General features: G+C 51.2%; 3 protein-coding genes and 1 pseudogene across 4 annotated transcripts in view; 1 reads left to right on the top strand and 3 right to left on the bottom strand.

The window, feature by feature from the left end:
- Positions 1-242: 242 nt before the first annotated feature.
- Positions 243-1,397, bottom strand: LOC308560161 (eukaryotic initiation factor 4A-II pseudogene; annotated as a pseudogene). Its single transcript has one exon. The product of its transcript is annotated as a eukaryotic initiation factor 4A-II pseudogene (transcript).
- Positions 1,398-7,254: 5,857 nt separating this feature from the next.
- Positions 7,255-8,278, top strand: LOC308560163 (type III endosome membrane protein TEMP). Its single transcript, XM_081143864.1, has 2 exons — positions 7,255-7,315; positions 7,462-8,278. The coding sequence occupies exons 1-2, from the start codon at positions 7,297-7,299 to the stop codon at positions 7,782-7,784; spliced, it is 342 nt and encodes a 113-aa protein (XP_080999990.1). The 5' UTR covers positions 7,255-7,296; the 3' UTR covers positions 7,785-8,278.
- Positions 8,279-11,607: 3,329 nt separating this feature from the next.
- Positions 11,608-15,517, bottom strand: TMEM125 (transmembrane protein 125). The gene is made up of 3 exons (XM_081143641.1): positions 15,176-15,517; positions 13,738-13,874; positions 11,608-13,506 (listed from the first exon to the last, which is right to left on the bottom strand). Exon 3 carries the CDS (start codon positions 13,361-13,363, stop codon positions 12,707-12,709), a length of 657 nt encoding a protein of 218 aa, XP_080999767.1. The 5' UTR covers positions 13,364-13,506; positions 13,738-13,874; positions 15,176-15,517; the 3' UTR covers positions 11,608-12,706.
- Positions 15,518-19,212: 3,695 nt separating this feature from the next.
- Positions 19,213-22,857, bottom strand: part of CFAP57 (cilia and flagella associated protein 57) — a 53,726-nt gene continuing 50,081 nt past the window's right edge. Inside the window, exon 23 of the mRNA XM_081145524.1 lies at positions 19,213-19,605. Coding sequence (XP_081001650.1) covers positions 19,370-19,605 — 236 coding nt within the window. The 3' untranslated portion in view covers positions 19,213-19,369. The remainder of the gene's footprint in view (positions 19,606-22,857) is intronic.

Here is a 22,857-nt window from a genome sequence, read left to right as displayed (position 1 = left end):
CAAGTATATTATTAAATGATAGAGAACATCTAATACAACCATTTCTACAAAACTAGAAACTAATTTTCTAAAAAGATTGATTTTACAGACTCCATCTTTTATATCCAGCCCCAGCAGTCTAACTCTAAAGAGCATAAAGCCAATGACATCCTTCACAAGAGCTCATAGCTAAAGTCGATATGCTATCAAAATCTGCATTTCTGATCCGTTATGAGCATTGAGACAAGATTCAAATATTCCCAAAGAAAGAAGCACAATGCATTTTGGATCACCTATTCAGCAATAGCGAGCACTGCATCCAAAACCATCTCATCCCAGGAATTATATAAGGTCAGCCACATTCATTGGCATTTCCTCCACTGCAGTACTGTAGAAAGTCTCGATGTCATGAGGAATCCTCTTGTCTTCTTCAGTAACAAAGTTTATAGCGACACCTTTCCTCCCAAATCGACTCCTCTGCCAATTCTGTGAATGTGGTTTTCACGATTGGTAGGTAGATCATAGTTTATAACCAATGACACTTGTTGTACATCATTCCCACGAGCCAACAAGTCAGTAGTGATCAGAACACAGCTTGACCCTGATCAGAATTCTTTCATGATAATATCTCTTTCCTTCTGGTCCATGTCACCATGCAGAGCAGAAACTGTGAAGTCCCTGGCATGCATTTTCTCAGTGAGCCAGTCCACCTTGGGCCGTATATTGAGAAAAACAATATAATCATCAGTGTCTCGTACAAGTCACAAAGAGTGTCCAACTTTCATTCCTCTCTTTCAACATTAATATAAAACTGTTTGATTCCTTCAAGGGTCAATTCTTCCTTTTTCACCGGAATTCGAATTGGATCTCTCATGAATTTTCTTGGTCACTTCCAACACATCAGTTGGCATCTTGGCAGAAAGCAACACAACCTGAATACTTGTATTTAATTTTTGGAAAATCTTGTAGATTTGATCCTTAAATCCCTGCCTCAACATTTTATCTGCTTCATCCAAAACAAACATTTTGATCCATTTTGGAGAAAGATATTTTCTGTTTAACATATCAAACACTCTCCCTGTTTACCAACAACAACATGTGGTACTTCTGCTTCCAGTTTTTGCATTTCATTGCGAACATTGGTTCCACCAATGCAGGCATGATAAGTTGCTCCCATGTAGTCTCCAAGTGCCAGAATTACCTTTTGGATCTTCAATACACGGAATAATAGCTCTCTGCTGAATAGCTGAAGGCTTCTCAAAACCATTAGCATAGATGCCTGGAAGAAGAGACTCCTTTAAATTCATATCATCAAAGTTACCAACAATCTTATTCCAGTTGCTCTTGATGACACCATCAGGGTCTATTCCCTCTGGGCCACCACGTTCTCTGTTATAATCTGCAGAGCCACCAGACATGTTTTGAAAAACCACTCAGCGCCCGACTGAAAAACCATTGGTTGCTTCTTGTATGTGCCCTCACTGGGAATCAAACCTGTAACCTTGGCATATTGGGGCAATGCTCTAACCAACTGAGCTACCTGGCCAGAGTCTCTCTGCTCCTTTTATAGCAAAATTCTTTGAAGAAGTGGTCACCACTTCCTCTGTTCCCATACTTGGTGCATTGTCCAGTCAGGCATTTGTCCCCAACACCAGTGAAACTGCTCTTGCCAGAGTCACCAGTGACTTCTTTGTGGCCAATTTCAAAGTCAGTTCTCAGTCTGTATCTCAGTTGACTTATCACTAGCATTTGATGTAGCTGACCAAGCCCTTGCCCTTGAAGTACTTTCTTCTCTGGCCTCCAGGAAACCTCTCCCACATGTCTCCCTCCCACCATGCTGCTGGCCATGCCTCAGTCTCCTGTCCTGCTTCTCCCCCTTCTCCTCCAGCTGTGCTCCAGGGCTCAGCCTCAGCCCTCTCTCTCTACACCTAGATGACTAGCTTTAAAAATCATCCACATTTTGCTGCTTCCCAAATTTATATTTCAAGCCTTTATCTCCCCCTGCATTCTGGCCAAATTTATGCTACTGCCTACTTAGGATGCTGCCTGGATGTCTCATAGACATCTCACATTTAACATGTCCAAAACTGAGGTCCTGATTGCCCTCCCAAAACTGTCCCTTCCGGAGTCTTCCTACTTAAGTAAATGATAACTCCATCCTACTAGCTGCCCAGGACAAAACTTTGGAGATTTTCACCTTTAATATATATCTAGAACCTGAGCATTTCTCCCCATTTCTACCTGAGCACCCTGAGGCTATGCTCCCTCTCTCCTGGATGATAGCAACAGCTTCCCAGTTGGCCTCCCTGCTTCTACCCTGGCCTCCTCTCATCCATTCTTTTCACAGAAGCCATAGAAGGAGAATCCCTCAGTCCTCTGCTTAGATCATCAATGGTTTCCTATCTCATGGAAGGAAGGACCTGATGAGGACCCATGTGAGCTGACAGCCCCCCCCCCCCAGTACAGCTCCTCCCACGTTTTCCCACTTACTGTACTCCATCCAGCCGGCCTTCTGATGTTGCTTGAACGAGCGAGCCAACATCTCAGTCTTTGTCTTGGCTGCTTCCTCTTTCTGGAATGCTCTTCCCCCAGAAAAGCATGGTCGCTATCTCACCCTTATTTAGACCTCAGCTCAAACATCCCCTCTTCAGTGAGTCCCCTCTTTTTCTGACTCATGTAGAATAGCAGCCCCCTCCACAGCTCCCTATCATCTGAAGCTATTTTCTTTTCTTCATAGCACTCACCATTATCGGAAATGATCTTATTTCTTTCTTTACTTGTGTATTTTCTGTCTTCCCCACCAGAATGAAAGCTGTATGGTGGTGGGAACTCTGTCGCCAGCAGCTAGCACAGTGCCTACCACATAGTTGCCAGGGCTGCCATGGGAGGTTGTAAAGGTTGTTCACTGCACCAGAGCCCTGGGCTGAAGGCCAGTGGGTGCTGCGATCCAGCCTGCTCTCTGCTCTCCACGCCACAGGGGCGCCCAGTAGGTTGTCCTCTGCCGTATTTGGATGCATGCCTGTGGGGGGCTGTGGCTCTGTGATGGGTGTTCCATAAACACTCATTGAATAATTCACCAATAGATGTGCAGACCTTTATTTGCTTTCTTCTGTGGGATTTCATGCTAATTCCCTTCTTATGGCCTTATTCCTTCATCTGTTAAGGGGCTAATTAATATCTAATAGTGCAGCTATGAGGATTAAATGAAATAGTTCATTCAAAAGCTGGCACAGATAGGATTTCATTTGTATAAAATGTCCAGAGTAGGCAAATCCGTAGAGACAGAAAGCAAATTTGTCGTTGCTGGAGCCTGAGGTAGGGGGCAATGAGTGGCTGCTTAATGGGTAGGGCGTATCCTTTTGGTGTGATGAAAATATTTTAGAACTAGACACAGTGATGGTTGTACAACCTTTTGAATATACTAAATGCCACTAAACTGTGTACTAAAATGTCTAAAAATGGTGAATTTTTGGTGATGTGAATTAGGTTATATTATATAAATACCTCAATTAAAAAAAACAAAACAAAACAGCCTGGCTGGGCGTGGCTCAGTGGTTGAGCGTCGACCTAGGATCCAGGAGATCGAGGTTCGATTTCCAGTCAGGGCACATTCCCGGGTTGCGGGCTCGATCCCCAATGACTCTCTCATCATGGGTGTTTCTATCTCTCTCTCCCTCCCCTTTCCTTTCTCTGAAATCAATAAAGATAAATATATATATATATATATATTTATATATATATAAATTTAAAAAAACAAACAAACAAACAAAAAAACAGCACAGGGCCTGGGACATGGTAGGTGTTCAGTGAATATCCTTTGAATCCTATGGTTTCCTTGCTTCAAAATCAAAGCAAAATCCCCAAACTTCCTGACTCTTCACTGTTCCACCCTGGGCAGGATTCACTTTCCTCTCATTCATTTATTTCAGGATTTCTTGCTGCTGTTTTAGACATTGGGGATTTGAAAGGGAATGAGACAGATGCAGACCCTATCCCCAGAGTTTCCAGGCTCAGAAGAGGCCCTGCCAAATAAATAGAAAATCACAATACCTGTGATCAGGGCAATGGGGGAGAAGTGCCAGGTCTGCAGGGACACAGAGAGTGGGAGGAGGGACCCAGACTAGGGAGAGTTAGGGGAGGCCATCTATATAAAGAGGCACTGAAACTTGGGCCTGAGCTACGAGTAGGCCTGGGAGGAAAATCAGCCAGGTGGGTGATGGACAAGCAGGGGGAGGGGCTGGAAGTGAGGGTTGAGGGAAATCAGGGGTCCCAGGAACAGGGCATTTAGAGCCTGGGAGATGAGAGCATGGTGGGTTCTAGGAGTAGAGAACAGCTTGGTGTGGCTGGAGGAGAAAGTACGAAAGGTAGCTACCAGATGAGGTGGGAGACGTAGGAAGGAGCCATTGGTAGTAAGAGTTCAGATTCCACACTAAGACATCCAAGGCCCTGCAAGGTCCTCCACTTTGCACCACAGGTTTGGCGCAGTTCTTGCTCAGGCTGTGGCCCGAGGGACCCTGTGAATTCCCATGCCTGTGAGGCTGAGCTCATGCAACTTCCCCCCTTAGATGTTCACCGAGAGCCTGCCCTGTGCCAAGTGCTGGCAACCCAGAGACTCAAAACTTGGCTCCACCCTGGGAGAGCTCCTGGGCTAATGGGGGAGGCAGCAGAGGAAATCATTAGCAGATAGAGAAATGCTGCGATGAAGGGTGCACAGGGCACGGAGGAGGCGGGGCTTGCGGGTAGACTGAGGGCTCAGGGAAAGTGACTCCTGAACTGGGTCTTCAAGGACAGGGAGTAGAACAAAAGGGGGCTTCAGAGCCAGCTTTGTGGGGTCACAGGATCCTTGAGCTCTGGATGAAGGCTTGAACCCTCTACCCAGGTAAATACACATACACACCATAACCCCCCCAAAAGACACACATGCACTCCTCAAAAGGCCTCTGAACTCACACCCCCCATTGACCTGCACATCCCCTCTGCACACACACAGGAGCGCTTACACACACATTTGCAGGCAATTGTAAGTGCCCTGGGCCCCTCTGGCTGTGCCCGGGAAGCATGCCCTACCCCGCCCCGGTGGCGGCCCCCGCCTTCACACCTGCAAAGCTCCCCGCTCAGCTCGGACTCTGTACCTGTCGCCGGAAATTCATTGCTTATCAGCATCTGCCGCAGCCCGCGGCGGTGCCCGCCCTTCTGGGGCGCGCTGGACCACCCCCGCCCTCTAAGGATCCCGGCCCACCCCGGCCCAGTCCCGGGGCGCCCCAAGGTTCTGCGCAGACGCGGGAGAGGTGGGGTTGGCTCCCGCCCGCCGCCTCACCTGCGGCCTCGGCCCACCTGCGGCTCCCCAGGTGAGTCAGGCCGCAGCTCCGGCCCGCCCCCCTGCCCGCCCCGCCGGAAGCCTCCCCCGCCGGCTGTGCACAGCTCTGACAGGTGGGGAGCAGAGGGAAGGACTGGGGGGCTGGGAGGGGCCCACAAGTCCCTGAGGGCTCCTGGGAGCAGGAAAGGAGCTACAGATCACGGTGGGTGGGCACGTCTGTGAAGATGGGGGGGGGTGTTTGTTGGGAGAAATGTGACCTGAGGGGGTGGGGCGACAGCCTGTGGGCGTGGGTTTGTGTCCTTGGGAAGAATTCACTGGGACAGGGCAGGAAGGAAAGGAATAGGGGTAAAAGAAAGGTAAAACTGAATTCTGTTCATTTCAGTTTAACAAAATCTTAGTTTTTGAGGACTCAGCGTACAGCGTGGGGCCCACAGCAGGCGCTCATGAGTGTTACTCGTTTACCTCTCCTTTCTAATGTCTCCTGCCCACCCCCACTCCCGTATTCACTCTCAGCTCTCTTCCTCACTCAGCTCACTAACTGGCACTGAGCAGCCAAGTGCCAAGCTCTCTGGCAGTCCCAGGGCACAGGTTAATCAGCCCAGTCTTTGCCCCCAGGGCCCTGCCCATCTAGTAACTGGCCAATTCTGACTGGTAGTTCATGGGGTAGGACAGTGAAGGGGGTCATCCAGAGGGTCCTGGGACAACCTCCTAGGCTGGCATGGTCCGATTTGGTCGTGAGGGATGGTGACTCCAAAAACTGAGGAGGGAGGGGTGGCTGGGAAGGAGGGGCGTTGAGGTGAGAGGCGGCTGTGTGGGGGGTGGGGAGGCAGGGGGAGGGGACTGTGGAAAGAGGAAGAAGGGTTTGGCCTGAGGGTCACGTGCTGGATCGTGAGGCTGAGGAATTTGCTTGCAGCACTGGTATGGGGAGCTCTTGAAGGATTTTTAAACGGGCGTGATGGGGTCAGATCTGGACTTTAGGCCCATCCCTCTGGGGAATAGACTAGAGATGGGGAGAGACCAGCTGGGAGGCTATTGTAAGAGTTAAGGTACAAGATGAAAGTGGCTTAGGCTGGGGAAGTAGCATTGGGGTGCAAAGGAGGGAAATATTTAGAGGGAAATATTCCAGAGATATTTAGAGGAAGAACTGACGGACTTGGTGACAAAATGGCAGTGCGGAGGGAAGGTCTCCTTAAGGCGTCAGTATAAAGACTGGTGCAGTACTTCCCTAAACTAGGCACTTCTCTCCTAGGTGCTTTCTCAGCCTGGATACTCCTCCCCAGGTAGTCCTCTAATTCAGGTGCTCCACCTGCGGTTCTCCAGCAGGTACTTCCTTAACCTACCTGCTCTTCCTCTAGGTACTCCCCGGATTCAGGTGTTGCCCCCACCCCAACTCCTCTGATTCAGGTGATGCTCCTCCTGGTATCCGAGCCTAGATGATCTTCCTCCAGATACTCCCTTAATTCAGGTGCCCCTTCTCCAGATCCTCTCCAGCCTTAGCGACTCTCACCCAGATGATTTCCTGACTCAGGTGACCTGTATTTGGGTACTCCCTGAATACAGCCTCCCTCTGAGGGCACAGGTGAATGGACAGAGATGCGCCTGAAGGGCTGAGGGTAAAGGTGGGTTATGTTTACACCCACCTTACAGATTGCTGTGAGCATGGTGCCTGGTGTCTGAATCATAAGGTGTGCTCAGCGTAAGTTCCAGCATTGATTTATTTTTTCAGCCGCTTCCAGAACTGGATCCTACAATATTTCCATACAAATAGTTTCTCAGCTTGTTTCTCTCCTCTGAACAACTGGTTATGGTCAGTTGTCCAGTCTCAGTGTTTGTGCAGCACCCTAACATGGCTGTGAGTGTGGCCTGCAACACGTGCCCTGTGGCCACCCCTGACAGCCACATGTATGTGTATGTTTCAGGATCTGTGCCCCAGGGCTGCCTGGCACCTGGGGATCTGCTCTGGCCAAGGCTGAGGCTCACAGGTGTCTTCCAGCTACTCCATGAGTGACACAAACCAAAGTGAGTGGCAGTGAGAGGGAAACTGAAGAGGGGGTGGTTTCCCCTTAGATGCTGGGGTTGGGGGAAGGACCCTGCCCCCACTCCTCTTGGTTTCCCTAGGGAGCCCATCTGGAGCCCCATTCATAATGCTGTCCCTTTCTCTGCAGCCATTGTGGGGCCCTCGGACCTCCCCACGGCATCAGCCACGTCCCCTGGACCAAGCACCATGGCCCGGCCATGGCCTGTGCTTGTAGGGGTTGTGCTGGGAGCTGTGGTCCTCTCTCTCCTCATTGCACTTGCTGCCAGATGCCACCTTTGTCGCAAATACCGTATCAGCTACCAGCACCGCCGGCTCTCCAGGACAAGGAAGGGGATCTGTCCGGAGGTGGGTGAAGATGAGGATGATGATGGCTTCATTGAGGACAATTACATTCAGCCTGGGGCCAGCGGGCTGGGGACGGAAGGTAGCAGGCACCAGTTCTCCCTCTGAGCCCCGGTCTTTGGATATTCCCTGCTCCCTCATGCCTGACAGCTAAGGATTGTGAATACTACATGGAAGCCATGAACCTCAGGGATGGAGGTGGCTAAGGTTTAAGAGCTGACCAAGGGTTGAGCAATTTTTGCTTTGCTGACACTAGCCACCAAAGTGACAATGACCCTCTCTTGCTCAATAACCCTCAATGGCTCCCTGCTATTCTCAGGATAAAGCCTACCAAGGACCTAACTATGTAAATAAGGCCTCTGTCAGCCTCTTCGTTTCCATCCTTACCTTTCCCTACTATTCTCCCTACTTAACTAGTTATTATTATATACCAGGAGACAACATTTTAGCAGATAAAAATCAGTGTGCCAAGTTTCTTATTGAAATTTTTTCCTATCAATAAAGTGGGTAATCTAAATAGTTATACTCTGTTTTTCACAGGTATTAAAAAATCTATTTTCATTTCAAATAAAAATTAAAAGTTGCTAATATTTATTTTCCTGAACTGGAACTTGTGCATAAAAGTGTTCCTTGTCACATAGCTGGATGCTGCTGCTTGGAATTGCCCAGCTGCCAATGAGTCCCTCCCTCTCATAAAACCCTGTGAGCTTCTCTCCCATTACCCTTGCCACATTTTACCTTAATCTTTATTGCAATTTGCACTTGTCCCTTACTGTGCCTGTCCTTGCAACTTAGACTGTGAACTCCCTGAGGCCACAGGCTATGTCTTATTTGTGTCCCCAGAGTCTTGCACAAGGCAGATGTTAAATAAGTATTTGTAAAATTTGTTGGATTACTGTGGGCTCAGGAGTAAGTAGGTAAAAGTTAAGGGAGTGGTGTCGACTGTGAAAGACTTAAGAACTTGACAGGAGAATAGGCTCACAGCTGCTGGTGCAGATACTGGGTCAAGGGAGTCAGTTAATCTTGCTTGGTTCTTTGCTTCTTTTGCAAGCAATGGAAAGAATTAAAGGGACAGCTGGCTCAGGAAGATCAGGAAGCAGGTGGTCCCAGTAGCCTGAGGTCAGTCATGGTACCTCTAATGCCCTGTCATTTATGGGTATCAATAAGACTCCATGCCTGGGACTCCTAAACTCCCAATTCTTTTTTTTTTTTTTTTTAGAGAGAGAGAGTGAGATAGAGAAACATCAATGTGAGAGTGAGCGAAACATTAATTGGCTGCCTCCTGCACACCCACCAACGGGATTAAACCTGAGCATGCGCCCGGACCAGGAATCTGATCAGCAACCCCTCCTTGCACAAGACAGTGCCCAACCAACTGAACCACACCGGCCAGGGCCTACACTCTCAATTCTAAGTTTCAGGTAACACAGGCGAGAGAATCTGATTGGCCCAGTTTGGGTCCAGTATCCACCACAGGTCCTGCCAGCTGTGACCAGTGGGAGCAGCCTCCTATAGCCCATATGTGATTTGGGGAGCCCACCTGTTTGTTCCAGGTCATTCCCAGACAAGGGATAGTTATGAGTCAGGCAACCACCCCACATTGTGTCCACCTGGATGCCGTGTTAGCCTTTGAGGAAAGAGCCAGCAGAGAAGGAAAGTGAGGGATGACTAATGTAGGGAGGTGCTTGAGAAAAAGGCAGGAGGTCAAGGGAGGCTGGAGCTGGAGCATAGGGCCTGAGGGGTGCCCATGACAGTGCTGAAGCTGAAGAGTGGACCAGGTCAGCTAATACCTTGGTGCCAAGATAGAGAGCTTGCACTTCAGTCTGGGAGCAACCTAGGCTCATCTGTGAACTTCTTGGGCAAGGGAGCAATGTAATCATGACAGAAAAGTCATTCTGGATGCATAGTGATGGGTTGGAGGGCAGAGACCAAGAGAGAGAGGTGACTAAGAGGCAACTAATGTGCAGGGAACAGATTCCAGACATTTGAAGGAGGTGGGGCTGACAGTACTGCTTGGCTGCTGGGTGTGGGGCAGGAAGGATTCCATGGACCTGCCCTGGTTTTGGGGTTGATGGCTGGAGGAACAGGTTTCTGGGAAATGAGCATTCAGTGCCGGATGTGGGATTTCTAGGGAAAGGTGCCCAGGGGCAGCTGGGATTCACAGGGGAGAAGTCCCATCTGTAGATCTGGGCTTGGGAATAGTCATCCCTGATAGGATCACTGAAACTCTGGGAGTGATTTAGGTCATGGGAGTGGAGTTGAGAGGCAATGAGAACTGAGTAGGGAAATGCTGACATCTAAGGGTTTGTCAGCAAGTGAGAGGCAGCCAGGGAGGAGGGGAGCCCAGCACACACAGCCCCAACTCCAGCGTTTTCTCCTGAGTCCAGAGATGGTCGGACCTGCCCCAGCCTGAGACCTGGAAGACGATCCTGAGCAGATGAACTAAGGGACCAAGGACATGTTCTGGCCTCTGAGGGAAGAGCTGTTGCAATTGCAGTGGGTCTGTCCCTGACCTAATGCTCCCAAAGGCCCACCTGGAGGGGCTGTCTCACCTGCAGTTCTGGGCCAGAAAGCAGCTTAGCTGGCCCCGTTTTCATGCATTATTTGGGACCTGAGTCAGAATGTGAGGGATCCAGGTATGGGCCTGATCCCAGATGAGCATTTGTTTTTCCTGAACCCTGCACCCAGCCAGGGTCGGCAGTGAGGGCTCCCTCCCAGAACCTGCTGGGGGCAAGCCTGGCTGAGCAGGACCCTGGGGTCATGAGTACCTTGGACCTTGGCCTGAGTGGCCTTGCTGGATTCCTCTGAGGAATCATTGCCATTGTGCTCCACATGCCTGGCCCCGTGCACAAATAGGGCACGTGACCTGGGTCCACAGGCTCAAGAGCCCAGGGATGCTGAAAGTGCTGGGAAGCCTGGGACTCAGCCAGCACTGGCTATGGTCTGCCCTCCCCTGGCTTAGGACCTGGCCCCAGCCTGCCTCTGCTCTGGCCTTGCACCGTCCTGTATCCCCCAGCAGCTGCCACTACCCACTCTGTCCTGGGAACCCCAACCCAGACCTGACTGCAGAGGACAGCCCAGCTCCCGGCTGCCTTGTCCTGCTGTCCCCAAAGCAGAGCCAGATCCCTTGTCCATATCTGGAGGCCGAAGACAGGGGTCACACAAGCCACAGATATGAAGTTTAAGAAGCCCCAGCAGCATAGCAGGTGAGTTGAGAGCTGAGAGTCCCTGGATTCAAATCCCAGCTCTGCATTTATGGGCCGTGTGACCTTAGGCGAGTTATTTACTCCCTCAGTGCTATATTTTCTACTTAGTAAAATGGGGATCATAAGAGTACTTGCCTCACAGGTTGTTAGACGGATTAAACGAGTTATATAAGTGAAGTGGACCAGAGCCAGCATGTACAACTGTTAGCCGTTTGCCTGTGGGCAATAGCTCCCCACAATGGTTCCTCCCACAACCAGTCTTAATCCTAAGGCCCTTGACCTTGGCAGCTGAAAGCAATATTCTCTTGCTGGACCTTTGTAGGTCTACATTTAACACCTCTTAGGAGACACCTCTGGTCCAGACCTCGCTATCTGCTGAGGGGCTGCATGTAATCTGCACCTTGTGAAGCAGGAAGTGATGAAATGCTCTTGAGCACAGAGCACTCTCCCCGTGGAACTTTGCCCTGGGCACCCAGGAAGTGCTCCTGCACCATAGAAGGGGAGATCCCTTCCAGGGTGCACCTCAGGAAGTGACTCTTACCACCCAAGGGGTTTTGAACAGCCCTCTCATGCCCAGGAACCCAGAGGCAGGCCAGCCAGTGCAGCAACTACAGGGACCAGGATGTTCTGGTTTCAGAGGTGGGGTGGGGAGCTGCGGCCTTTCGAGCAACCAGCGGATAAAAACCCCAATACTTGAGGCTTCATCTTTTTCTTTTTCTTTTTTTAAAAAATATATCTTTATTGATTTGAGAGAGAGAGTTGAAACATCAATGATGAGAGAGTTGTCATTGATTGTCTGCCTTCTGTACGCCCTCGACTGGGGATCGAGCCACAACCAGGGCATGTGCCCTGACTGGGAATTGAACCGCGATCTCCTGAATCCTAGGTCGGTGCTCAACTGCTGAGCCACGCCTTGCTGGGCAAGGCTTCATCTTGAACCAGCACGTGAACAAATGCCAAGGACTCAGCTCACTTCCCTCCCTGGGACCAGAAACCCACCACCTTCCTGAAGCTGAGCTCCCCCAACCGCCATCTCCCCTTTGGCTTCATAGTACCTGAGAGGAGAAACCACAGGCCTTACTGAAGACACCTTCAAGGTGCTTTTGTCACGGAGAAAGGCATGGAGTGTTCACTCTGGACGGGGCGGGTGTGGGGAAAAGGAAGGAAGGGTCTCTAGGTGGGATGCGGATGTAAAGACAGTAACAATAATAGCAGCCACCACTTTTATTGCACATCTGTACGTACCAGTTCCATACATGTCACTTGATCCTCATGACCATGACCATGACTCAAAAACTGAGGCTCAGAGAGGTTAAGTCACTTGCCCAAGTTTCCCAGCTGGGAAGTGGCAGAGGGGGGATTTCAATCAAGGCTTGTCACATTCTAGAGCCTGTGTTCTCTCTACTTTGTCACCAGTGACTCTCCTCAGTGAAGACTTGGTGCAGTCAGTCTCTGGGGTGGGAAATAGTCACTCCTGGGGAAGCCCCTGATGAGTGTTGGAGGGCAGGGTTGCCTTGGAGGGGTGTTGGAAATAGGAGCCAAGAATCTCCAGGAATCCCAGACACTTCTATGCCTGGAGACCCAGATACAGACAGGCAGCCTCTGACAGTTCCATGGACACAGCACCCAGTTCCAAGAAGACTCTCCCCTTCCCATGGTGTGGCTGTGTGGGGACACTTAGTGTCTCATCACGCATCACATGATCCCCCAGAAGGGCTGGACGGCCCTGGGCACGTGCACATGCAGTGGCACACACACTCACTCCCGCATGCCCCGGCAGCGCTGTGGAGGCTGAGGCAGGCTGTGGCAAGGGCTCCGGCGCGGTCAGATGAGGCTGGCGATGCTGGACGTGGTCTCGTGACGCTGGCCAGCAGACAGCCGTCCTGAGATGCTGAAGATGCTGCCACTGCCACTGTGATCCCTGTGGCTGGAGGGGGCGGCGGCGCGGACGGGAGGGCAGTGTCCGCTCACACCCACCTGATACAGCAGCAGGCCCAGGAGCAAGAGTGAGCCAGAGGCAGCTAGGGCAATGCCCACGGACAGCATGGCGGCCAGTGGCCGGGCAGGGGCAGGGGCGGTGGCCAGGCCAGCCAGTGCCAGGCCGGTGACCAGCAGCACCAGGCCGCTGAGCAGCACCACCAGGGCATCGGCACCGCCACCGCTGCGCAGCAGGGCCACGTGTTGGGGCTGGCGTATGCAGTTCATGTCCTGCACGGCTGAGCTCATCAGCTGCTTAACCAGCACCAGCAGGGCCAGGAGGCAGAGCACAGTGCCCGCGGCCAGCCGCCACTCGCCCGAGCGACTGCTGGTGGAGGCCAGCAGTGCCACGCCCCCGGCCCCACAGCCAGCCACAAGGCCCACCGCCATGGCAAAGCAGAGCGCCGAGCGCCGCGGCTGCTGGGACCACCATAACTCCACCTGCTCTGCCAGCACATCTGGGGGCAGCCCCCGACCCGGGGCTTGAGCCTCTGCCTCAGACATGGCCGGTCTGGTGGAAGTGAGGGCAGAGGGCAGCACCAGCGGTTAGAGGGTGCGGATCATGGCCCGGAGCCCCTACCACCTGCTTGGCAGCTGGAAGCCCAGAGTCCTAGTCCTCTCACAGTCCAGGGTGGAGTCACCATCACCTGAGGGGGAGAATCACAGTTGTTACCTCCCCAGCCCACCTGCCCCCATGGTCTCTCCTGGGGGCTGTGGTGATGATCCCTGGGAATCCTCCTGTGTCCCCTGGAACACGCCCCAGGAAAGCCCCCTCCCTAGCGCTGCCACTTGGGAATGCCAACCCAATGACCCCAGAGAGTTTCCCCATATAAAGTACCCCCACCCCTCCAGGGAACCCCCCTTGCCCAGCCTCTGACCTCTCTGGCTCTCTCAGTTGCCTGTCCCATCCCGGCTGGCCGAGGGAGCTGGTGCCATGGTGGACGATGACGAAAGGCCGGAGATAAAGCCTCATTCAGGATCCAACTCACATGGCTTCAGCTGTCACCGCTAGCTCCTGGGGGGAGGGTGGTGGGGAGGGAGGGGGCGATGACTTAACCCTCTGCAACCAGCAGCCAGACCCTGAATCTTCTCTCTTAGGGCTGTGGCTCCTTCTCTGCAGGTTAGGACCTAATCCCTAACACCCTCCTTCCCCTAACACCTCATCCAATCTCACATCCATGGCTGCTGGTTCCTAAGTCACCGCAGGCCCCCCAAACCCCGATCTCCTCCCGAGCTCCAGGCCCATAAGTCAACTGTCACGTTAATGCCCTATAGTCACCTCTGATGCAACAGGTCCAACCCAAGCTCGTCATCTCACCCAAACCTGCTCCTCCTCTTGTGTTCCTCACTTGTGCACATCCCGGCGAGGCCACCTCTAAACATTTCTCCATCCCATTCCCTGCCCTCGTCACCACTGCTTCTCGACTCTTCACCCTCCTGACCCCACCTCCTCACAGGTCCTCCTGTCCCCCAGCTCTTCTCCCTCTCACCACCCCCATGCTGTCCTCCTCCAAGATTTTTCTAAAGTTGTGCAAAGGGAAAGGAGGGCTCTGGATTTGAACCCCAGCTGCAGTCCTTACCACCCATGGGAGCTTGGGTGAGGGACCTCAGAGTGGTTACTCATTTAATGTGTCCTGGAGAAGCCAGTCAGCAGAACTGGGCAAAATAAAGCAGCCAGGGTCCCTGCCCTCAAGGAGCCCCAGTTACAGCAGGTACATTCGTGGTTCATGCGATGAATGCTGGTGTGGGTTAGTCAGAAGAGGGGTTTGGGGGAGGATCCCCTCTTGGAGCCCAGGCTCCTTATCTTAAAATGGAGGGCAAAAATGTCCATCTGGGGGGGGGGGCATTTGATATCTCCATTTCAGAATTTCAGTGGGGATTCTGGGGCCTGCATGGATGCCCAAAGCGTGCTTTTTGAATGAAAGACACCATTCATTCTCCCCTCCAATTCAGGACAGGACTCCTGCTGTGTACATAGGACACAGGTCCTGGATCATTCCAGGAATGCGACTATGAGGCTGTACGTGGGTCACACCCCTGATGAGGGATCTGTCCTCCACATCCCCTCTGCTGGGGCTGCCTGGCAACCGGGTAGGAGGGGCAGGTGCAAACGCCCCTAAGGGAGGTGGAGAAGGGGCCGTGGGAGGGGCCCTGGAGTCAGTCCCACTTTTCCAGGCGGTGACTTCACCGGCCTGAAAGTGCTTGCACAGGTGTGCTGGGACCATGGGTCCAGGCTAGGGGTGAGGCGAGGTTCCAGGTGGTGAGCCAGTGGGAGAAGGTGGGGCTGCTGGGGGTAGGGGGTGAAGGGGCACTCACCAGGAGCCTGGAGGTGCTGGATCCAATCCGAGCCGGGCACCTGGAGCGCTCCAGCTCCGTTTCCGGGGAGGTGCTTCACCTGCCGAACCGCACCCCGCGAGCCCTGTGGGGCGGGAGAGCAACGACAGGTGTTTCCTAGTCAGCGCCCAGCCCATTGGCCGACGTGGCGCTCCTGCCGGCAGAGGCATTCCTGGGGGAGGGGCTTCTCTCAGCTGCTCCCGGGCTCCCGCAGGATTCCCAGACCTGGGCAGCGGAGTTGCCGTCTTTCCGCCCCAGCGCCTGGGCCCTAAGCCATTCCCCCAGCCCCAACCCCATCTTAGCTTTAGCCCCAGCTGCAGTGTCAAACCCTAACTAGAACTCCCAGCTCCAACCCCAGATCTTACCCCCATCTTAGCCCCAACCCCCGAAGCTCTCGAATCCCAATCTCAACCCCCAGTCTCATTTCCAAACTCGATTCCTGTCCCAGCTCCAAATCCCAACCCCATATCTGGCTTGAAACCTCAGCTCAAATACCTCACCTAACCCCAGCTCCACTTCCTGGGATTCGGTCCTGGACCTCACCCATCCTCACTGCCAACCTTGCCTCCTGTTCTTGAATGCAGCCCCCCAAATCCTAAATCCAGACTCAGACTGTGCCTCAGCCCCAAATTCCACAGCTGGTCTCCAAGCCCCACTCCCTCCATCCCGTGGCACTTTCCCCTGGGCCGAGGCCCCCACAGGCCCTTGCTCACTCTCCTGTGACACCTCCGAAACCTCCCGGGCCTGACTGGCAGGGCGTGGGGAGGCAGGATTTGAGCACATAGGGAGGAGGGGTAAAGGCACTTCCTGTGGGAAACAGGAGTCCTTTGCTTAAAATACTTGCAGAATAAACTTCCAGATAAATGCCACCCTCCTTCACAGGGCTCACAGGCCCCTGCCATACACACCAGGCCAGCTAATTGCCACTGGTCCCTGCCCTCCAGCCAGAACTCATGCCCTTCAGTTCAGCATGCTCCGCACCCCTGATCTGCCCTTTCTGTTGGTTCTTGAACCCAGAGTTCCCTCTGTCTGGGATATTTACCACCCCAGCCTCACTCTGGCCAACATGAATTCTTTAACTGAGATGTTACCTCCTCCAGGAAGCCCTTCCTGACCTCAAGGCTGCTTTAAGTGCCTCTGTTGTGCACCCATGGTCCCTGTCCTTCCTCCACAACGCCTCATACTGCATGTGCTATAATTTTCTTTATTTAGTTACCTATCACTCCCCACTAGACATGTGGTCCTCAGAGGGTACAGGTTTATGCCCATTTTGCTAACAAGCTCAGCAGCCAGCACTGTGCCTGGTACATGGGAAGTAATCAATAAATGTTTGTTGAGTGAACAGAAGTGTGAACTGACAGGTATGTGGGTTTTGAACAGGGAGCATGTGAGATGAAGCTTGAAAAACAAGTGTGGCTCAGGCTGCACTGGGCCTTGAATGCCGTGGTGAGGCACTGGGTCTCATTTGAGGCACCCGTGGAGGGTCCTGAAATATAACTGGGACATGGCCAAGGCTCTGCTTCTAACAGGTGGACCGGACACCACACACCACACGTGGTCTGGATGGGCTAATGGTGTTGCTGGTTGCAGATGGCTGTAGGCTGTCACCCATCTCCTGGATTGGGCCGTTATAATGAATGCCTCTTGCTCTCTCTCCTCCTGATGTGTCTGAAAGAGACAAGAAAAGCAAAATCAAAGTTATCTTCCCACTAGCAGCCCACAAAGTAATTATGCTTGACCTGTCCATGCTTCTCTTTGCTCTGTACTGTGGAGACAATTGGGGGCCAGTCCTGACTCTAGAGCAGTGCTGTCCAGTAGGAATAGAACATGAGCCACATATGTAATTTAAAATTTCCAGTAGCCACGTTAAAAAGGTGAAAAGAAAGAGATATAACTACATTAAAATTTTTATTTAACCCCTAAATATTTTCATTTTAATATACAAATGATTAAATGAGCTATTTCAGTCTTTCATTTTGTATGAATTTTTGCAAATGAGTTGTGTATCTTGTACTTGGAGTGCATCTCAGTTCACACTAGCCACGTTTCAAATGCTCAATTGCCACATGTGGCTCGCAGCTCCCTTACTAGACAATGCATCTCTGGGTGGTTCTTTCCCTCAAGAAAAAGTCAGGGTAGGATGACTGCTATGGGGCAGGCTGGGTCTCAGGGGGAAAACCACGTGGGGTTGCCACTTTGCAAAGCACTATAAAGGTGTCCCTTTCCCTGGGAGGAGCAGGGGAGCAGGGGTCCTGGCAGGCTCGCTGGCTGTGTATTCCTCTTGCACATGTCTGACATTTATTTATCTGCGAGGTCCCAAGGAGGGGCCAGTCCCAGGCAGACCCATGGTCCAGCTGTCCCAGCTAGAGTTGAGGCAGGGAATTCATGAGGTTTCCCCTCCCTTTCCCCACTCCTAGTCCTGACATGCCTCCTTTCTCACCTCTCACTCCAAATCCAGAGCAATGAGCTCAAGGGGGGGTCTTACCTGGACACGTGGATATTCCGAGGCCCACCAGGGTCCCTCAGGTACTTACTACTTGGGAGCAGCTGGTTGGTAATGACCAGTCACGCTTTATATGGGGAAAGGTAGATGCTGATGCCAGAACCTCCTACAGGGCAGGGTCTTTGGTGCTGGGAGAACAGGGTGGCAGAAGAGGCTCAGCTAGGAGCTCACATCGTCTGGCCAGAGCCGATGCTGACTCTAGAAGAAGGGCAGGGGAGCCAATGGATGTCTGGGCCCAGAGAGAGGGCAGCCTCCAGAGGCACCAGCGGTCACACCAGAACCGAATGAGCCTGAGAGCTCAATGATGGCCTGCAACCAGAAGAGTAAGAGTGGAGCCCATATGCCAGCGCCTGGCCACTTGAGCGACCAGCAAGTTTCCTGAGGCTGCTGCAGGAGGAGGTGACTGCCAGGCCCACTCCATCAGTGAGGAGTCAACTGGCTAAAGGGACCCTGTGAAGGAGCAGGTGGCACTGTGAGGTGAAAACCTCCCATGGGGTCAGCATAGGCAAAGTGGAAGGAGGTCTCAGGGGCAGCAGCTACCCCATCAATGCCAACGACAGGTCTGTGTAGTAATACGCAAGACAGGACATGGAGAGGTAAACAAGACTGTTCCTCTGGCCCCGGATTTGCTAGCAAGGAGCTGTGCTCACCCTGTGCAGCTGAGAAAACACCCTGCCGACCTGCTGGCCACAGGGCCAGGCTCTGCTGGGGTGCGGCTGTCCTTGGCTGGGCTCTCTCTTCCACCTCCACCTTACCAGCTGGGCCGCAGCCAGCCTCTGGCTTAGGTGAGCTTAGCTGGCCGGTGTCAGCTCCTTTTACTTCTGCTTCGACTCTCCAGACGTCATACTCCTCGCACCACCGGCACTTGGCCTGGTGCTCTTTGGGCACCTCTCCAGAGCAGGCTTTGTGGAGGCCATTGGGTAGATGGCCCTGGGTTAGTGACTTGGCTTTGGTTTCCTCATGTGTAACCAAAGGCCCATCTTGTAGGTGAAATGTGATGTTTTGATTCTAATGTGTTTTTAAGTTGAAAAGTGTGTCATTTGAGTGTTGCTACCCCCTTCCCCCAGAAATGGAGGGGCTGGGCAAGACCCTGCGGAACAAGGATGACAAGTCTAGAGTGTCCTGGAGGTAAGAGAGAGAAGCGCAGGGCTCTGCTTAGAGTTCTAAGAGGGTCAGCAGATCAGGGACGCTCGGGGGAACTTTGCCTTGTTCTTTCTTTTGCTCTGATCTTTACACAAATGGAGGAGGCTTTATCTGGTCCTGTCTTGGCAGGCGGAGAGGAAAGCCAGGTCAGCCTGTGGGCAGTGACTCTGAGAGTGGGAGCAGGCAGCCCAGCCATGAGGACAAGAGGAGCGGGAGTGGCAGGAAGCCAGCTCCAAGGTCTGTGTGATTTCCGCAGGGACAGGCAGCAGAGGCCTTGGAGGAGCTGGAGCCCCCCGCTCCCCACCCCAGTCCTCAGGGTCCCCTTTCCCTTCCTCCTCCCCAGCTCCCTGTCTAAGCAAAGAGTTGGACACAGTGTGGGCAAACGCCTTTACTCTGCCCAAGTCCCAATTCCCCAGGGCAGGAGAGAGGCTGGTGCGGCGGGTGCCGCAGGAACTGCAGCCCAGCGTCGTCCTGGGGGCAGCTGGGCGATGCTGCTTCTAGTGTGGCTGGAGCTGGCTCACTGGAGGGGGTCACTTGGTCGGCACCTGAGAGTCCGATTCTGCCTTGATGAGGGAGGAAAACCGAACTCCGAGGGAGGGAAGCCGAACGCCAGAGATGGGGTGGAACCCTGGGACCTGCTCCTGTTCTTGGATCTGGTCTCTGAGGTGCTGGATTTCTAGGCGTTGCATTTCAATAATTCTCCCGGTTTCTTCTTGCTCATTTAGTCTCATGGTGGGAGCGATGCGGAGCTTGTCCTCATGGGGTACTGTAAGGGACAGAGCGGGACAAGTGTGGGCCTGTCATTGGACTGCATCATATCCTCCCTCCCTCCTCAGACTTTTATTGAGCATCTACTAGGGGGGTAGACACTCAGTCCCAGATGCTACGGATATAGAGATGGAGAGGTGGAGAGACACACTTGAGAGTGATAGACGAATGCTGAGCTGAGCATGACCTTAGCTCAGCCCCTCTCCTGAGCCCCCCAATCTGCCGGCCTTGAGGCCCCCTCCAGTGCAGGCTGCTCATTCTCCCACCCCCCATGTCCCGAGCAGGGTGGCACTCTCCTGTTGACTTTGGTTGGCTTCCAGACTGCCAGTGCTCCTTCTCAGGTAAACCCCTGCTCCTGAAGACAGATCCCTTTCCACCCCTCCTGGTGTGACCACTCGTTCATGTTGCTTGAGGACTTTCCCGCGACCCCCCATCATCCTTGGGTGCTACCATCATACTGGGCAACGCTGGTGTCCACCAGGGTCCAGGGCTCAGCCATTACCTAGCCTCACAAGGCCAGTCCCTCAGCACGAATGTCCTTGGCATTCACGCTGTGTCAGCACCCACTCCTGTGGCTTCCCCTCCCTCGTCGCACACGAGGACTCTGCTTTCCTATCATGACCTTTCTTACAGCCTTGTGCTCAAGACACCTATTCTTTCATGACTTTGGACCTCTTCGTCCTGGACAACTCCATTTTTTCCCTACCAAATGGGATCCTTTTACATCCACTCCCTTCTCTGTCCAGTTAGACCCACAGTAAATTTCTTGCACCATTTTCTTGCAGCACCCTCGGTATTCTAGATGCCTTATCCCTCTGCCCATGTGCCCCGCACAGCTCAAGCCTGAGATGACGCAACCATCCAGTGTCTCCACTTGTACATCTGGCCTGATGTGCGCTACTGAGAAAGCAACACGTGAGATTCAAATTCCTGCTTTCCAGCCCCAGACGGACTTTATGTCCATAGTCTGCAAACTCACCCTCCACAGCAGCACTTCCAAATGTCAATCTCTAACTCCTCTCCCCCACTCTTGTAAAAAAGTTGTGGTAAAATATATATAACATAAAAGTTGCCATCTTAACCAGTTTTAAGTGTATAGTTTAGCAATGTTGAGTATATTCACATTGTCCTGCAACCAAACCCTGGAACTCCTCTTATCTTGCAGAATTGAAACTCCTCATTCACTGAACAGCACCTCCCCACCCTCCTCTGCCCCCAGCCCCTGGCAGCCACAATTCTACTTTCTGTCTCTATGAATTTGACTACTCTAGTGGCACATCAGGTAAGTGGAATCATGCAGTGTCTGTCTTTTTTTTACTACTGGCTTATTTCATAGCATGGTGTCCTCAAGGTTCATCTATGTTGTATCATATTTCAAAATTCCCTTCCTTTCTGATGCAATAATATTCTATTGTATGTATATACCACATTTTGCTTATTTGGTCATCTGTGGTGCACACTTGGGCTGCTTCCACCTTTGGCTACTGTGAAAAAGGCTGCTATGAACATGGGTGTACAAACATCTCTTCGAGACCCTACTTTTAATTCTTTTGGTGTATACTCAGAAGTGAAATTTCTGGTTTAAATGGTAATTCTATTTTGAACTTTCTGAGAAACTGCCATTCGGTTTTCCATAGTGGCTATGCCATTGTAACATAGTACACGAGGCTTCCAGTTTCTCCAGATCCTTGATGATATCTGTTATTTTCTTTTGTTTGTTTGTTTTTGTTTGGTTTATTTTGATAGTAGCCATCGTAACGGGTGTGAGGTGGTATCTCATTGTAGTTTTGCTTTGCATTTCCCTAATCATTAGTAATGTTGAACACCTTTTTATGTGCTTGTTGGCCATTTGTATATACTTCTTTGGAGAAATATCTATTCAAGTCCTTTGCCCATTTTTTAATCTTCTTTTTTTTTTTTTTTCGTTGTTGTTGAGTTGTAGAAGTTCTTTATATATTCTGGGTATCAAGCCTTCATTAGATATATGGTTTGTAAACATTTTTCTCCTATTTGGTAGGTTGCCTTTTCACTCTTCTTCTTTAATGCACAAAAGTTTTAAATTTTGATGGAGTCCAATGTATCTATTTTTCTTTTTGTTGCCCGTGTCTTTAATGTCATGCCTAAGAAATCATTGCCAAATCCATTGCCATATTTCCCCCTATATTTTCTTCTACAAGCTTTATAGTTTTAGCTCTTATGTACAGATCTTTTGTTCCACTTTGAGTTAATTTTTGTATATGATATAAGGTAAGGATCAACTTCATTCTTTTGCATGTGGATATCCTGTTTTCCCAGCACCATTTGTTGAAAAGATTGTCTTGGTGCCCATGTTGAAAATCATCTGATCATGTATGTGAGGATTTATTCCTGGGCTCTCTATTCTATTCCATTGATCTGTACATCTGTTTTCATGCCAGTTTCACACTATTTTAATTACTATAGCTTTGCATAAATTTTGAAAATCAGTGTGAGTATGAGACTCCAACTTCATTCTTTTTCAAGATTGTTTTGGCTATTTGGGGTAATTTGAGATTCCATATAAATTTCAGAATGGATTTTCTATTTCTTTCAAAAAACATTACTGAGCTTTTGATAAGTACGGCACTGAATCAGTATATTGCTTTGGGTAGTATTGACATCTTTTATTTTTATTTTTATTATTTTATTTTTAAATTTATCTTTATTGTTGAAAGTATTACAGATATCCTCCCTTTTTTCTCCATTGATCCCCTCCAACCCACATCTACCCCCCCCACACACAGGCCTTCACCACACTATTGTCTGTGTCCATGGGTTATGCATATATGCATATAAGTTATTGATTAATCTCTCCCCACCCACTCCCCAAGCCCCGCCTTCCCACTGAGAATCATCAGTTTGTTACATGCTTCTGTGTCTCTGGATCTATTTTGTTCCTCAGTCTATTTTGTTTATTATGTGAGTGAGATCATGTAAAATGGAATCAGGAAGAGTCAGAAAAACCTGAATAGGCCAGTAACAACTGATGAAATTGAAGCAGTAATAAAAAAACTTCCAGCAAACAAAAGCCCTGGTCCGGATGGCTTCACAGGGGAGCTTTCTAATTCTTTAAGTTGTAGGGTTAGATAGTTTACTAAAAATTTTTCTTGCTTTTTGAGGTAGGCCTGTAGTGCTAGGAACTTCCCTCTTAGGGCTGCTTTTGCTGTGTCCCATAGATTTTGGGTTGTTGTGTGTTCATTTTCATTTGTTCCCAGGAAGCTTTTATTAACCC

Source organism: Miniopterus schreibersii, assembly GCF_964146895.1.
Source record: "Miniopterus schreibersii genome assembly, chromosome: 8".
NCBI lineage: Eukaryota > Metazoa > Chordata > Mammalia > Chiroptera > Miniopteridae > Miniopterus > Miniopterus schreibersii.
Note: the sequence above shows the minus strand (reverse complement) of the source record. Positions and strands in the feature narration are given on the sequence as shown.